The sequence below is a fragment of the Spermophilus citellus genome (assembly GCF_964194105.1).
Source record: "Spermophilus citellus genome assembly, chromosome: 6".
NCBI lineage: Eukaryota > Metazoa > Chordata > Mammalia > Rodentia > Sciuridae > Spermophilus > Spermophilus citellus.
In genome coordinates this window covers 138,264,076-138,282,939 of record NC_138187.1, presented here as the reverse complement: position 1 = coordinate 138,282,939, position 18,864 = coordinate 138,264,076, and the positions used below count along the sequence as shown (strand labels likewise).

At 31.3% G+C, this 18,864-nt stretch overlaps 1 protein-coding gene across 1 annotated transcript in view; it reads right to left on the bottom strand.

Annotated features, from left to right (window-relative positions):
- Window positions 1-18,864, bottom strand: part of DENND1B (DENN domain containing 1B) — a 233,626-nt gene that overhangs the window by 144,185 nt on the left and 70,577 nt on the right. Inside the window, exon 3 of the mRNA XM_081300539.1 lies at window positions 17,396-17,439. Coding sequence (XP_081156665.1) covers window positions 17,396-17,439 — 44 coding nt within the window. The remainder of the gene's footprint in view (window positions 1-17,395; window positions 17,440-18,864) is intronic.

Here is an 18,864-nt window from a genome sequence, read left to right as displayed (position 1 = left end):
AGACAGGAGCATCACAAGTTGGAGGCCAGCAATTTAGCAAGATTCTCAGTAACTTAGAGAGACCATGTCTCAAAATAAAAAAATTAAAAGGGCTGGAGATGTAATTAAGAAGTAAAGCACCCCTGGGTTCTATCCTCAGTTCCCCCACCCAAAAGGCAGTGCACAGTGACAATACAAAATGTACCTATACACACACACATACACACAAAAAAAAATGTTTACTTTTGCTAATTTAATAAAAAGAAACATTTTAAAAGCATGAAAGGATACGTAAAACAAATGGGTTTCAGAGTTTTCTTGTAATAACTTCCACTACAAACTGCCTTTAACCCATTACAAACCATTTTTCCTATACAGAATTGATAACTTGAGACTTAATGAGATAAATTTTTATCCCTCACTTTTAAGCAAGGATTTGAACAGCATTACCCAACTCTATGAAAAAGCCATTTAGGAAGGCATCCTTTCTTTTTCCATAATGACAATGGAACTTCACACCCTCTCAGACTAATGTAACTACTCTTTGCTTCATTCATTCCTATTGTAACTAGTAACATCTTTAGATTGAGTGAAATAAATTTTAAAAAAATAGATACTTCCCATAATATTTAAATGCATTTGTAGATACTAGGGTATTTTAAAGTGAGTATCAACCAATTATTTAGGTCAAGACAAGTTGGAGTAATATAAGTTTGAAGATGCTTCAAGTTTTCTAAACAAATGAGTTTTATATAAGTCAATTTATCCACCCACAAATCAATGCTGTGATGGGTAAAAAAAAAATTCGATTCATGATTTTCAGAAGTGGGAAAACTCAAGATTAGATTATGAGATAAGACAGGCATGCACACCAGTATATATACAAGGTGACTTCTCTTCTTTTGTTTTTTTGTTTGTTTTTTTATGGTGCTGGGGATTGAACTCAGGGCCTTGTATGTGCAAGGCAAGCACTCTACCAACTGAGCTCCCCAAGGTGACTTGTTAGAGTGATTCAGTGGACACTGCTTTGGAGTCAAACAGCTAACACCTAAACACTGGCTATGCAATCTACTGGCTAGGTACTTCAGTTACCTCATTTAAGAAATGGACAAAAATTAGTACCTATATCATAGGATTAAATGTGGATTTATTTAAGGATTTATGTGAGGTCCAAGTAAATCCATGTAAAATGATTAGGACAATGCCTAGCGTCTAAAATGCACCAAAGCCATTTTGATGATATTAATTCTGCCTATACAAGAACATAGAAGGTCTTTCCAACTTCTAGGGTCTTCTTCAATTTCTTTTTTTTTTTTTTTCCAGTGGTTCTACACTTTTCATTGTAGAGGTCCTTCATGTCCTTTGTCAAATTAATTCCTCTCTTTTCTTTCTCTCCCCCCACCCCCACCCCCTCCCTCCCTCTCTCTCTCTCTCTCTCTCTCTCTCTCTCTCTCTCTCGACACCCTTATCTTCTGCAACTGGCCACTATGGTCCCACTAATAAAATCTCGGACAGGTAAAAAAAAAAATTAATTCCTAGGCTTTTTTTTTTTTTAGGTTATTGTGAATGGGATAGTTTTCACAATTTCTTTTTCAGCAGATTCAGTACTGGAATGTAGAAAAGCAATTGATTTGTGTGTACTGATTTTGTATCATGCTCCATTACTAAATTTGTTTATCAGCTCTAAAAGTCTTCTGGTAGAATTTAGGTCTTCTAAATATAGGATCATGTCATCAGCAAACAGGGATAATTTGACCTCTTCTTTTCCTATTTGTATTCCTTTAATTTTCTTCTTTTGCCTGATTGCTCTGGATAGATTTTAAAGGACTATATTGAATAGGAGTGGTGAAAGTGGGCATCCTTGTCTTGTTCCTGCTTTTAGAGAAAATTCTTTGTTTTCCTCTGTTTAGTCTGATATTGGCCTTGGGTTTGTCATATATAGCTTTTACAATGTTGAGTAAGTTCCTTCTCTGCCTTCTTTCTCTAGTGTTTTAAACATAAATGACTGCTTTTTACTTTGACAAATGCCAACCTAAGAGTCCTTCAACAGATGAATGAATAATGAAATTTTGGTATATATTTGTATACACAATGAAATATTACTCAGCCATAAAAAAGAATGAAATTATGTCATTTCATTATGGACACTATAATGCTAAGTGATGAAATAAATCAGATTCAGTAAGTTAAGGTTCAAATGTTTTTCCTGATATGAGGAAACTAATCTAAAATTAGGGTATAGAAGAGAGAGAAAAAAGAAATTGCGGGGGGGAATTATTTGAATTGATGAACTCAAAACCAAAAAAAGATCAGGGGAGAAAAAAAGGGGATTGAGATAGACAAGATAAGGGGAAAACAATGGGATGAATCTGACTATATATATGAATAAACTACAGTAAATCTTACCATTATGTATACCCAACAAGACACTAATTCTTTTAAAAAGTATAAATAAACCAATGAGTACAATACAGGAAAGGGAACAGGGGGAGGGAGGTGGGAGAGAGTAAGGGTAAGTACTGGGAACTTAATTGGAGCAAACTATACTCCATGCATTTAAAATTATGTCAAAATATATCCTAATGTAATATTATAACTATGATGAACCAATAACAAAAATAAAATTCTCCAAACAACTGTTATCTTTATTAGCTACATGGTACTAAATCAAATGAAGAAAGATATTTATATTAATAAGTATTTACTGAGTTAATTATAACATTAAAGGTCCTGTGTTCTGTTGCCAAAACTTTAATATAGTGAGATTACAAAATAATAAAGTGTTTATTGAATAATTCATCTACCTCCCTTTAAGATTTTTCATATATTTTATATAGGTGTATATGGATATAGACATAGATGCACATATGGACATATACTTGGGAATATCCAACCACTTCTTTTTAACCAACACAATAGACACAATAGACACAAACACTGTCATACAATGGGCATATCTGATGATTTCAATATGTTCAGGGAGCTTACTTCCTTTGAATCAGCTGCTTTCTTCAAATTAAACATTTCTTCAAAAAGCTATGTCAGTAGATATTTTTCATTTAAGGAGAGATTAATAAAATTCCTTTTTCATTCATGTACTTATTCCTCAATCCACTTAACAAAAATCAAATACCAAACTTATATAAAGCAATGACCAATTTAAGTAATGGAAGTATTTTTCACCCTCTTCTACAATCTCAAATTAGGACTTTCCCTTAACTGTCTTGGCAAAAGATATTCCTGAAGGTCCACTTTGAAAACATCCTCTTTACAATGTATGAATAGCAACCATAGCTAAGCAATGCACAGAGTAGTAAGAGCAACAGGGAGAAAAAGAGAAAAACACCAGGGGGTCCAGAAGAAGTTAAACAAACCAAATTTGGGAGGGAAGTTCCTGGTGAAGCATAGTCAGAAGTTCCAAGGAAAGAGATCACATGTAAGTAACGAAATGAAAAGTCAGAAGTTGGCAGAGCTACAGCAGAAAGGAAGGGAGAAGAAAGTGCACAGGTTGGGGGGTCCATCCACTTCTGGTATAGTAGTCACAATATGTGATTGATGAGCCAGCAGCCAGATGGATGAAATTAGTAGTTAGCCAGAAAGTTCTAGTTATTATAACTGGCATAATCAATTGGAACAAATGTATCTCCAAAATCTTCAAGTGCTTGTTCTACTTGGAGTTTCCTTAAAGCCTAACCAGTGCTGACACACCACTCAGGCTGAGAAAAAATAAAATTGAGCTCATGAAATGACACTATTTAGTACCATCATAATCAATTTCCTGACAGACATTTTAAAGAAATGTAATTTAAAACAGTCTTCAAGCTTTCTTTTCTATCCTCCTATTAGATAAAATACAATAAAATAATTGTTTACTATGTGCCAAGTTCTGACCTAAGCACTTAACATATATTACTAGTTTAATCCTTACAACACTCTGTGTTTCATTCTCTTTTAAATGTGAAAAATACTAAATTGAGGAACAGAGAGGCTAAAACTTGAGAAAAGTCATACAGCTAGCAAATGGTAAAGTCAGCATTTCCATATTTCACGGCATAATCATCACAATGGTATTAATATATATTCATAATGATTCCATGGATCCTAATCTTGCATCAAAGACAATTTAGTAATAAATGATTTTTATGTAATACTGGAACAATTTTTTTAAAAACTTCCAATTTTTTGTAAAAATTGGGATAAACTTGGATAAAATCTGTGATAATAATGTAATGAAATATGGTAGACCCACAACCTGAAGCTGAAAGCCATTATGCCCCATCCTATGCATTTTGCTTTGCTTTTTTTCCCCAACCAGGTTGTAATCTATAATTAGCAGATCCATATATCTGATGCCTACTTCATCTCTATGATAGGTATTATTCATATATATGAAAAGTTAAGATACTTCAATTAATACTTCAGAATCAAACTTCAACCAGTTATATTTATGGAAAATAAAATGGCAGAGAATCAACAAATGGTAAAAGTCAAGAGGTGGGGCAATATGTAATCACAAATATGAGTTTTACTTGCCCTAGACTGTTCTGTTCCCTTAAAAGTAAGCTCTGGGGGGAAAAAAAAGATACTGCTCATATCTATGCTTGTTTGTTACTTACTACTGAAGATATAAGATTTGTGTCAAAAAATATACCTAACTTCTTTCAAGTAAGAGACTTGTAAATAAGAACTTAAAATGATTCTCAGTTGAACAAAATGATAAATGAATTTGAAGTATTTTATTTAAAATCTGTGTTGCATTTAGAAAAAAGTTATATAAGATCAAGTAAAAAATACTAGAGTAACACAGGCAGGATAAGATTAAATGAGGTCCATAAAAATGGACAATGAATTGAGAAGGTATTTCATTAGCTTAGGTTCTGAGAATCTGTAGATGGATCAAAGCTGTCTACATCTTGTGGCCAAATAGAAAACTTTAGCTCATATGGCAAACACACTGGGGTCAGTTATTATACTTTTAGCAACTTTATTCAATAAATTTTATTGGACATTTTAAGTCCTTCAATTTAAAGCAGGAACTAAGTACTCAGTAATTAAAATAAAGACTGACTCAGGTTTTATTTAGCCAGAAAGCTGAACTAAAAAACTCAATAATCCAGGAGCTCCAATTTCTCTTCTGTATTTTTAGGTGATATTAAATTATGCAAGATTTTTCTTATAAAATATGCACATGCCCATAATTTTTAATTTGAAGTTATAAGTGGTTTAAGTAAGTATTTCTAAATAGAAATACTGTGAGCTATCATGTTGCAAACTTATTCTGCCGCACCCATTACAGAAGACCCACCTCTTGAAATAAAAATTTAGTTCACACTCCCTGCTGATGTAATCTTTGGCCTCTTGCTGAGACTCTAAGTGAAGGTGCCAATTTTGTTCATCGTTTTTATAATGGAGGACCCTTTCTATGAGAAACTGAAAAATGAACACTGCTTCTTTTTACGTACAGAAAGCCATCAAACAGCCCTTACCAAACAGCAAGGAGCTTTGCTCAGCCCTAATCTAGGCCACTTTGGCACAAGTGACCTTAAAGAGAAAGCACAGTTTCCTGTGTCTCTTTTAAAGGATTTTACTCAATGTATGAGAGAAGTCCTAAAACATTTCTAAACATTTTACTTGATATGCTTTCACAGTTACATTAATTATTATATTTCTCCTGAATAAATTATCTCAAATCTTTTATTTATTGTTTACAAAATACTACTTTATTTGGGATATAGGGAAAATAAGGAGTAATATAAAAACAAGAGCACCTTACTTACAAAAGCAGATTAAGACACATTATATAAAGTTTGATTTGACCTTTCATGAGCTACAAAGTAAAATAGCTCATTACACTGTAAATGTCCTGAAAGCATACTTTCAAGACACTCAACAAATTTCTAACCCCCTTTTGTTTTTTAGTCTTTTCAAGCTACTGCTGCCAGTGATCTTGGATATCTACATGAAATAGTCTATTCTCCATCCTCTATTGTATTTTAATTTTGTAATATTGAGCATCCATTTAATGAACATCATTTAATATGAGTATCTACTATATATAAAACACTTGGGATTCACAGATGAAAGTGTTCCACCCCTCGATCTGAGAAAACCAATGCTTCTGACTAATCTCATCCAGCTCAAAAGTATCTTCCCCAGATGTCCACATTCTCTTTTTCTACCTCTCCGTCCATCTTGGTCACTTCTTTTCATACTACCACACAACTCCTTCTCCATAAGCCTCCCTATTGGTGTTTTCCAGGGTCTCAATGAGAAATCTACTCTCACTGTCATACAATGGATAAAAACTTGTGCTTGCTGGACTGAATGCTAGGTTTAGAGTCCAGTATAGCTACTTCACAGCTATATAAAATCATGCACATAATTGTTCCTTATCTATGAAATAACAAGGGCATGCTGAAGATTAGATAAGTTAATTCACATAGTAAAGAAAAGTTTCAACACAATGAAACTTTAAGCATGCTAGGAAATACATGCCTTTATAATTCAGAGGCAGAATAGCATAACAGTTAAGTGTATAAATGCTGAGTTCAGATTGCCTTGGTTGAAAGCAATGTTCCGCAACTTAATTAACTCTGGAGCCTTGAGCAAGTGATTGACCTCTCTGTGTCTCAGTTTCCTTATTTATAAAAGGATATAATTTCTAATATCTATTTTGTAGACTTAAGTGAAAATTACATGAATTAACAAGTGTAAAGTACTGGGAAAGCATTAGAAAAGGTTTTTCTTAATATTATCAATGCCCCATGTCTTCCCAGGGGTGCACATTTTTTTTTTACATTTGCAACTATTAATATTTTAAGAATATAGAAAGAAGTGAAACACATTGTTTCAAAGACTTATCTAATCGTTCTCCTCAAAACTTCTTTGTCTTTAATTAACAGCATCATCATTTAAGTTTTAAAACTAGAAACTTCAGCCCTCTTTTACTCACTTTCATATAGAACTTCCAAAAGATGCAGAAAAAGCATTTGAAAAATTCAATACCATTTTTAAGATTTTTTAAAATCTCAAGACAATAAGAAGAAAAGGAAATTACCTCAAAATAATGAAGGCTATATATGAAAAATTCACAGTTAACATCATACTTACAGGTGGAAAACTAAAAGCTTTTCCTCTAAGATCAGAAACAAAGCAATAATGCTAACTTTTGCCACTGCCATTCACTATAATAGTAGAAGTCCCAGTCAGAGCAACTAGTCAAGGAAAATAAACAAAAGGCATTTAAATTGAAAAGAAGGAAATTTATTTCTGCACAGATGACATATCTTATATGTAAATAGCCCAAAAGAGACCATCAAAAAGTAACAGAACAAACTAATTTAGCAAAAGTTACTGGATGCAAAAATCAATGTACAAAAATTAGTTGTGGGGGCTGGGGATGTGGCTCAAGCGGTAGCGCACTCGCCTGGCATGCGTGCGGCCCGGGTTCGATCCTCAGCACCACATACAAAGATGTTGTGTCCGCCGAGAACTAAAAAATAAATATTAAAAATTCTCTCTCTCTCTCTCTCTCTCTCTCTCTCTCTCTCTCCTCTCTCACTCTCTCTTTAAAAAAAAATTAGTTGTGTTTCTATATAATAACAACAAACTATCTGAAACAGATATTGAAAAAATAATCCCATTTACAATTAGCAACAAAAAGAAGAAAATACTTATGAATAAATTTAACCTAGGAAGTAAAAGGTTTATACATTAAAACCTATAAAATACTGATGAAAGAAATTTTAAAACATATAAATAAATGGAAGGGCATCTTGAGTTTATGGATGGGAAGACTTAACATTGTTAAAATATCCATACAACATAAAGTGATCTACAGATTCAATGAAATCCCTAAACTTTCAGTGACATTTTTTATAGGACAAAAAAAAAAAAAAGATCCTATAATTGATGTGGAACTAAAAGGACTCAAATATGCAAACGAATCATGACAAAGAACAGAGCTGGAGACATCACATATCATGATTTCAAAAACTATCATAAAGCTATAGTAATTAAAACAGTATGATACTGGCATAAACACACAGATGAATGGAACAGAATAAAGCCCAGAAATAATCCCATGTATGTATGGTCAAATGATTTTAACAAAGTTTTCAAGAATAGCTAATGCAGAAAACACAAGTCCCTTTAACAAATGGTATTTGGAAAACTGTATTTTCATATGGCAAAGAATAAAATTGGACTTTTTTCTTACACTATACAGAAACATTGACTCAAAATTGAAGACTTTAAAGGACTGGAAAGTTTAAAACTCCTAGAAGAAAACAAAGGGGGAAAGATTCATGTTGTTGGGCTTGGCAATGATCTCCTGAATGTACCACCAATATATGTGATATAGATGTGCATGGATAAATGCAGAGGCTAGAAGGCAAACACAGAAAGATGGGCTACATCAAATTCCAAAGTTTCTAAGCACCCAAAAAAAATGACCAACAGTGAAAAGACAAACCATACAGAATGGGAGAAAATATTTGTAAACCATACATATGTTAAGGAGTTAATATCCAAAATATATAAGGGACTCCTATAACCCAACAGCAAGATGATGGAAAAACCTGATTAAAAAATGGGCAAAGGATTTATCAGACATGTCTCCAAATAAGACACTCAAATGTCTAACATGTACATGAAAAAAGATGCTCAACATCACGAATTGTGAGGAAAATACAAATTGAAACCACAATGGGATACTCACTCCTAATAGGATGCCCACTATCAAAAAAACAACATAAAAAGAACCAAAAGAGAAGTGTTTGAAAGAATATAGAGAATATGGAACCCCTATACACTAATGGTAGGTAGAGAATGTAGGACAGTAGGCATGGAAAAAAGTTCCTTATGCAACTACCATATAATCCAGCAATTCCCCTTCTGGGTATTTATCAAAATAAGCAATATAGGGATTTCAAAGGGATATATGACCTCCTATGTTCATTGCAGCATTTTTCACAATTGAGATAATGTATCTGCACTGATAGATTAATGGATAAAGGATATATGACATATACATACAGTGAAATGGTATTCAGTCTTAAAAAGAAGGAAATCTGGCTACAGGTATAGCTCACTGATAGAGTACATGCCTAGCATGTGTAAGGCCCTGGATTCAATCTCCAGCATAGCAATAAAGGGGGAAAAAAAGAACAAGAAGAAGAAAAAGTAGGAGGAGGATGAAATCCTACCATATGCAAAAAGGTGAATGACTTTTGAGGACAGCTTGCTAAGTGAAATAAATATTTGTTAGAAAGATTCTACTTATGTGAAGTATATAAAACAGTTAAACTCCTAGAAACAAAGTCAAATGATAATTGCCAGGGGGTGGGAAGAGGGGGACACTTTATGAAGAGGGTAGATCTCATGTATCTATTCCTCCAAAACAATAATAATAATAATCTCAAATTAATTCCTTTTTCCACTTTATCTTTGATTCCTTAGTTCAGACTCTCAACAGTTCTTTTCAACATTTGCAATGGACTTTCACTTAGTCTCCATATCTCAAACAAGCTCCTGTTCTCCTTTCCAAAGCACTTACCCTAAAATTATCCTCCTAAAATACAGATGGAATATCTGGAAATCTGTTACCCTTCATGGTTATCACTTAGTTCCTATAGGTCACCACCAAAGAACATAAACCAAAGCTCTTAATCTGGACCCAACAATCTTTATACTCAACATCAAGCCCCATCCATTCCAGTCACACTAAATTAGTGCCTATTGTAACAAGTTCTTGTGCTTAATTTCATATGCTGTCCTTCTACACCCAAAGGCTCTAAACTTAGAATTATTTAATATTATTCTCCCTCCTTCATATTCCATATCCTAGAAGTAATCAAGTCACACTTTTTTACTTGATTTAACTCCATGGATAATCAACAAAATTTTTGAACCACTGAAATTTGCAATGCAAAATATTAAATGATCCTACCTGGCCAGCTAGAATCTATCAGATTTGAAAGAGGAAGTCAGATGTACTATCCATCTCTTTCAAAACAAAATATTTATGTAAAAGTCACAGAGTATGATTATCAAACTAAACTTATCATTATAAGTTTATAATAAGGCTGAGGTGTATAGAAGCAGCAGATATTCTCTGAGACGCTACATCTTAGCTCTTTAAGTTCATTTACACAAGTAAAGTCCATATAAACATTCTCTCCTTAACTTCAGTCAAAGGTTTCCTACAACTTAAAAAAATATATTCTTCTGGAATACTTTACATAAATTGAAAACACCATCCTCTTTTAAAATATGACCCTCTTCCCAAAAGCCTTACTTTTATACTCTCATGCTAAATTTCTCCTAGTCTAACTTTTCCCAAACTGTAGAATCAGGGAACAATCTCTGTATACGAAGATGTCAGAAACAAGTTCAAGCCACATGTACTTAGCATCTGTATTTTGCAAAAAATGACCACTAGATTGAATTGTTATCTGGCAAACAGCTGGATATTATCACTCAGTACTAATGAAGATAAGCTGCAATATTATCACTTATCTAAAAAATACTTATTGATAAACATTTAGCTATCTATTTGAATAATTAAGTTTAAAAGTAATTCATATTATCAATAAAACAGTCATATTTAATAAAAATAATATTATAACATGAGGTCAATTTTTGAAATAGGTGTATGTAAAGAAGGCCAAATATTATGTAAGACGTAAAATATTTCTATAAAATATCTCTAACATTACATCCTTAATATTTAAAATGCCTTAACATATGCAAAGTCTATTTAAATGCACATAATTTATCTGAATCAAAATGAAAATATATCTAATAAATAATACTATTCATCTGGCCTCTTTTAGCTTTCCCTTAATACACAAATGCATTCCTTTTCTGCAAAACACAGCAGCTGGGAATGAAAGAAAAGATTTCAAATGATCATTTTCACATCATATTCCATCATCTTTTCATTAGTTTCTCCTAGCTTTTCTTTGAGCCCCATTCTTTTACCAGAGGTCTCTTCTTAAATCAATCCATATTTCCATAATCCACACTGCAGTTTCCTCTTCTTCTCCCCAGGGTGAACTAACCCCCACATCCAGAACTATGGCTTACAACTGTCATTAAGCCTTATAACAATAACAAGATAACAAAAGAACGGGTGGGGATGAGGCTAGCTGGTACCATATGTTGATCAAGTTCAATACTTTAGGCTGACACAGAATATTTTTAAACTTAAAATTTTCAATAGTTGAGTGTCTTCATGTTTACTTGTTTCCCAAGTTGTATTTCAAGCCAAAAATTTAAACACTGATGAGCAATTTGGCAATACTTCCTTTCAAAAGATTATCTACTAATATCATAGTGAAAAGGGGAAGAAAAGATAGAAAACATTAAATATAAAAGTAAAATGGCAATTTATGGATAATTACTATTTTACCTCTGAAATCCCATTCAACTTAAATCTATTCTTAAAAATAAAATTCCCTAAAAGTCATTTTTAAGGCAGTATAGTTAAAATAAACAAAATTATTTCAAAGTAACATGGTGAATGAACTGTAACTTTATGTGAGTTTTAAGAGACCTCATTTCCATCAAGTAACATCTAAACATGTTATTCTTGTTGTTTCCATACTTTGTTTCATACCCAAGTTTAATTTCTTTTTAAAATAAAGGTAAATAAAAATTTTAAGAATAAAATTTTGAACTAGAAGAGAGACTTTCATGTTCCCATAATATTATGTTCAATTTGTTTTCCTATGACTTTGGTAGAATTTATTCTGATTCATCAGCCTGTGTTACATTGAAAAACCATTTCTCTATTCTGCTTCTCTCAAAGACTCAGAACCCTTTAATAGAACTAAAGTCTAATTTTACTTTTGTCAAATGCTCAAGTAAGTTTCTGCAAAACCACATTGATTTACTTTAATCTATATTATATATTATTTAATTTCTAAAAGTTGCTTAAAAATATTGGATATTCCAGTTAAAATATAATATTTTTACTGTCATAAAATAGATATAAAAACCTTACCTCTAAGAACTCATTAAAATAAAATCTTTCATCCTTCAGCAGAAAACTAAGATGATTGTTATAGGAGTTTTCAAATAAAATTTAAAATCCATTAAAAATATTTTATTCAATAGGAATTTGCTAAATCACATAGTTTTGTTATACAGAAAAAAACTCAGGTCATTCATAAAGCAAAATTTCTAAGAATCACCATTTTTTCCCAAATTAGTTTCCTTCTTTTGAACAAAATTTTAAATTGTATCAGCAAAAAATATAAAATGAGCATTTATGTAAAATAAGAATGTGATCATGTTTTGCCATGAGCTTCCCAACACTGCACCTCCAAAACAAAACTGTTTATAAGCTTCGTTAGATAGAAAAATATAATTACAACTGATCTTATCTTTGATTTATTTTTTATGTATTTTCCCACAGGCTTGTCACCTTATAGTGTTTCTTTTAGATTTTCTTCTTTTAGACATAGCAATGTACCAAAAATACAATAAGTGTATCTACCACAAAGTAAACTGATGAGAAGAAATTGATATTTTAAGGTGATTAAAACAGATCACTTACAAAATTTTTGGATTATGAAAGAAAGCTACAAGTTATGATATAATTCCCTTACAATTATCCATTATCTCCTTTATGAAATTTTATTTTGATAAAAATGAAGAAATCATTTGTCTCAGAAGTGTGTTCGTATATAATATGTATACATATTCAATAAGTAATGAAATAAAAATTTATTCTCTCACATTAAAAACCAGTTTAAGTCATTCCATTTTTTCCATTTAGAAAAACAATAGTTGGTTTAGAAGTGGTTAAATTATCTTTTGTTTGGTATAATCAAATGGTAGTTGAAAATGACAAAATTAAGAGCAAATGAGTAAAAAGTTTTGACTTAAAAAATTCACAACTGTTGAAATTATTTATTTTGAGATTATTAGGATTTAATAGATTGTTTCTACTTTATAATCTACTTTATGACTGATATAAGAAACAAACATAAAATTCCCAGATATCAATGTTCCTCAACTTTAAATTTGTTTTGACAAAATCTCTTAAAATATATATTTTAATATAGATATAAATTTTTATTTAAAAACAGGCATTTTTCCTAAACCATGCAGAAAAATCATTAGGCATTGTGGCACATAAAAAGAAAATTGTATACAATGTAGAATACATTCATTTTAGTATCAGCTGATTAGTAGGCTGTCTACAGATAAAAAGAACTATAAAGATATACCTGAAGGATAAATTTTTCAATGCTCTGCTACTATTGTACAATACGTAGCTATTTTTGGTATTCGTTATAATTGTAATACAAACTGTTTCCAGATCATTTCTGCCCAAAGTTACTTAATGAACAGAATTATTATTATTATTATTATTATTATAAAAATAATCATGTGATACATGCATTTTTCTAAAAATATTTCTAAATGCACTTCGATCACCTATCATGGGAGCATACACCAGGCTGAAATTTAAATTGTTTTTAAGCCTTCCATAGAGATGAGAGGAGGGAGGAGGAACACATGAATCAAGTACCCATCATGAGTAACCATCATGGACCCACTCACTAAATTTCAAACTGCCTAAACCCTGTGCCACATCACATCTTTTCACTCAAATTTTAATGAAACTGTGCTCACATCCCTTTCAGTAGATTACCTGCCTCCTGTTTTTCTAAAATGATTATGATAAGATATCATGAATTTATTCAACTTCCTTTGACCTGTCACCCACTCAAGGAGACACTCAAATAATGTTTATTCAGATACCATCATGTGCCATCTACTCTGCTAACTGTGGAAATTGATAATGAAAATGTTCCCCCTTTCCTTCAAGAAACATACAGCCCAAGTAGGAAGGAAGGAATAAAGGAAAATAAAACTGTAGAATATAGAGGAATATAATAGAGGCTACGGAAGTGTAGACTATTGGTTATAAATGTTCATGTAAGTCTTCAAAGAACTAATTTTCAAACTTAATCTTCAAAATAAAAAGAACTGGACAAAACCTAAGAAGGAATGGAATGGAAAAGGGAAGTAAAAATAGAAATATCACACAAACACACACACACACACACACACAAAAAAAAAAAAACAAAACCCTGAGAAACAGGTATACTAGGTGTGAAGGAAATTTAGCCAGGCCTACTTCACTACTTCTTACAGACCTTGATTCCTATTGTGAATCCCATGAAATAACTATTATGTTATTCATAGCAGAGGACATTTCCTAATGGTAAAAATAATATAACTGACAAGGTTAGGACTGAAAGATTAATGTAAGGAATAACATTCTAATATCTCTATCACTCTGCCTCAGCTTTGAATAATGAAATAATTTTACCATTCTTTCTAATACAACAGATTATCACATTCAGTTACCCTAACTATGCATGGGGTTGTCCTTTACTCTCATCTGAAGAAAAACAACTAACAGAAAAAAAAACAAACTCAGTGGTCAAATAAAGCTTACGAATCACCTCCCATGCTCCCTTTCTTACTACCAGCATTCTCAACAATGCACTCATGGTAGAAGCAGAGCCCAAAATAGTTCACTTCAGATGCCCAGGCCAAATCTTCCTTTTCTCCAAATCTTCCTTTCCCTAACAGCCTTCTAGAATGCCTTCTTCTTTACTTTTTTGCTCCTTGCAAAAAGTACTCGGTGAATAATTTTAAGTTTTTAAGGCAAGATAATGCTACATGATAACTGCCAAAGTTAAAATTTATTCAGTTTTTGGCAAAAAATCTCATAATAATCAAAAACATCACTAAAAAGCCCTTGAAAAAATATCACATTACTTTTATAAATTTATTTTTCAAAACTAGATTATCTGTTCACTGTAAACAGTATACCTAAAAATACCACCCAAAAAAATTCCATCTGTGATAGTACAGTATATGTCTATAATCCATAAAGGCTTTTGCTCATGTTAGCATGAAATGTTTTTCCTATTATAAAGTCTCATAAATTAAAGAAGCACTGTTCTGACTGTCTTACAAAAATATGTAAACTGAATATTTCTAAAGGTCTTATAAAATTAGAGAAAACTGAGCTTCTAATATCTTAAATGAGGTAGATTTTTAAAGTAGTTCTTATTCAGTCACAGTGGAACACATCTATAATTTCAGCTATTTGGTAGGCTCAAAGAGGAAGATCCCAACATCAAAGCCAGGCTGGGAATTTAGCAAGACCCTGTGTCAAAATAAAATTTTTAAAAGAATGATTTGTAGTTCAGTGGTAGAGCACTGCCTAGCATTTGCAAAGCCCTGGGTTCAATCCCTAACACTTCAAAATAATAAATAAATAAATAAATAGATAGATAGATAAATAATTCTTCTTAGAGAAATCAAATTCATGTCATTAATACAAATCTTTAGGAAACGTGTTAAGATTTATAATTTTGGCTTAATGAAAATAGCCATATCCTCTAATTTAGTAAATGTTAAGTACAGTACAAGCACATATTTTATTCTATTTGAGTTTGTTTTTCCCAAATTTATCAGATTACTAAACACATAAACTAACAGTTACATCACATGAATGTACATTTTTACCCAACTACCCAGCCATTACTTTAGTACACTTTATTTCTACAGTAAAATTACATTCTGTAGTATGTCTTCTGAACAAAAGTAGATAGCAAGTAGAAGAAAGAAGAAGATCAAAGAGTAAGCAATACAAACAGCATCTGCATCTTCTGTAGTATTAGTACATTCCCCAAAAAGCACACAGTATAACCATTCCTCAAGGCCCTCTGCTAGGCCCCTTATAAAGCATAGCTTCTTCAGCATGTAAAGTGAGGTAGGTAAACAAAATGGTAACTAAACTTCCTTTCAGCTCTAACTTTCAAAAAGTCTTGGAATTGCTGTGAACTGAAATCATTGGGGTTAGGGATGTTCATCACTATTACATGGTTAATGAGTCTAGTATTTCACTAAGAATGTGAGGACTTATTGATATTCTGATGACCTCACAAATTTAAGAAACGGAGCAACAATTCAGCTCCAAGTGAAAAATTCCAAGCATCACTTTAAGAGTCACAAAGAAGAAAAGCTATAGCTGAACTCACAAAAAATTCTTCTAGGAGTAGACCCAACAAGTACATTATCACTCATATGCAAATCCAGTTAGGACTCTTTGGATCGCCTGAAAATTCTTAGGGGTAGTCTAAGCAGTGAAAATAAAAATAACAAAAAAGACCTGAAAAGGGACAGAAGATTTGTTCCTGGGTCAGTTGGCAAGAAAGAATTGAGAAGACTAGGAAAAGAACATTTCAGAAGGGTAAAATGAGTCAGCAAGACTCTATTCTTCATATACAACTTGGGAACATATCCAATTAAGCTTCTTAATTCCAAAAAAAGTTTTCACCACAGGGACTTCTTTTATATATTTAAGATATTTATAAATCTATCCTTTCTCTAAAAGGCTAAAACCATATTAAAAGTACATACCTACTTTCTATTTGAAACCACTGTCAAGGTCTGCACTAGATCTAATTAATGCTTAACATGCTCATTTAATTGACTTTTCTTTCAGATTTCTTTCATCTAAAACATTATATTTCCACATACATTCAAAATCATGCACCTGTCTATTTCTGAATGAATTGTTTTAAAGGTATACTGTTATCAGATTTAAGTTTGGTAAGTTGTCAGAATCCTATCAGTGAACTGAAATTATAAATTTGTAGTATTATAATTCCAACAGTGATAAGATTGTTTTATCCCATTTCTTTCAAAACGAAAGGAACCTACTCATTATATATCCAACAAAAAGTACTTATCTCTATCAAAACTTAAATTTGTATTGTTAATCATATATTATATAGTTCAACTTCAAAATGATAAATCTAACATACAAATTTTAAAATATTTTTCTATTTACATATATGATATAAAAATATTTCATCATGTTGATAATACTAAATACTTATGAAACTATAGAAGACTACAACTTAAAACACAAATGGAATAAATTAATCCTGCAGACACTCATGCTATGTTTAAGAAAATAAAGCTACAGGTAAAAATTATAAGTAAGAAGATATTGATAATTCAAACTCTAATTGTAAATATTTGAGATATCACTGTGATAAGGAAAGAACTGATCACTTACTTATAGCAGTTATCCTTAATTCTAAGTAACAGAAATAATGTCTACATAGAATTAAGTATAAGTATGAAAATATGTTCAAACTGTAAATATCTAGGCCCTATTATTTTCAACATAAGAGAGTCTTCATTGATCTACTTGGTAACACTAAAAAATATTCTTCTACCTATTGTCCACACTTGCTCCTTCTTCCCTCACATTGATCAAGAAAAAAAAATTATGGCAATTTAAGTGTAACAGGAGTAATAATAATCATAATATTCCATTTCTAATGTTTTTAAATTATGTTGTCCCAACCTGGTCTCCAAAGTCCTCTGGGAATTTCCACAATATCACAGGATCTGCAAATAATTGATACATCATCATTAAAAAGAGCCAAAGAAAAACATTTAATTACACAAACTACAATCATAATTTTTTGGCCAGGGTCACTGTGTACTATTTATCAAATTAAATATTTTAATCTTTTAAGGTTTTAGTGACTTTTGAAATAGGATCAAATGAAATTAATAACTTGGTAAGGTTATAAAAATCATTTTTTAGCAATTGACATTTTATTTATATATCATATATTTTAAGATTCTGAGTATTTTCAATGTTAACTATACTTTTAAATTATTGGTTTTAACATGAAATTAGAATATAAATGTGGTAAATATGTAATCAAACATTACAACTGACAGAGACTAAAACAAAATAAACTCTATAAATCAGTTTTAAAATAATAGATAAGTTAATAGGTAGGTAGAAGACTGCTTATTTAAAATACAATTAATATTTGCAGGATATTTCAGAAATTTTTTTCTAATATATCTAATATATATATATATATATATATATATATATATATGTATTCTTTTACTTATATTCACACCAGTTTTACATTTTCATTGTTCCTTAAACTATTTCTCTTCCACTTGGTATAATAAAATTCTTAATTATCACTAGGTAAATATTTTGGTCATACACTTATTTTTTAACTGCCAAAAATAAAATTCTGAATATTTTAAATGTTTTAAAAGGTAAATGAGTTAATATTATTTCTGGGGAAAAAAATTTAAAAAACTTTTGAAAGTCCACAATAAAACTTTGCCAATTTGACAGTGCTTGAACTCCAACCTAAGCAAAAGGATTTGGTAAGTCAAAGTATTCACTTTATGTACCAAGTCAGTGGAAAACTACAGCCCTAATCCATTATTTCCAATATTCCATAGTGCTTTTTTAAAATAAAATTCAAGGATGCATACTTTCCTAAGTGCTAATTCCAAAACTCAAGAATGGCTAGCAGTATTTTTAGCATGAGCAGGCTCCTCTCGTATTTTCAACTGGCAGACAATTGAAAATATTCAGAATCTTAAAATCTAAGACATGCAAATTAAAAAGTGAATAGCTAAAATATTACTTGTAACTTCAACAGAATTTTTTCAAGTATTTTAACTTAAAACGCAAAGAAAGCAAGCTTTCCATAACTAAACCTTTTACTTATAAAGCAATAAAAACTTTCCATATAAATTAACACAGGTAAGTCATTTAAAACATATACATTACAAATTTATGAAGTAACAACAAATGATTATGCCCTCCGTAAAACAATGTATACATATTTGAAATGAAGTTAAATGAACAATAGATCACTTAAAAATCCTGAGGCATTAATGTCCTGAGGATAACTATTACCAATTGGAATACACATACACACACATTTATTATATGTTTCACAGGCATACAAGATGATATGTTAAGTGGCAAATAAAATAACTGATCAG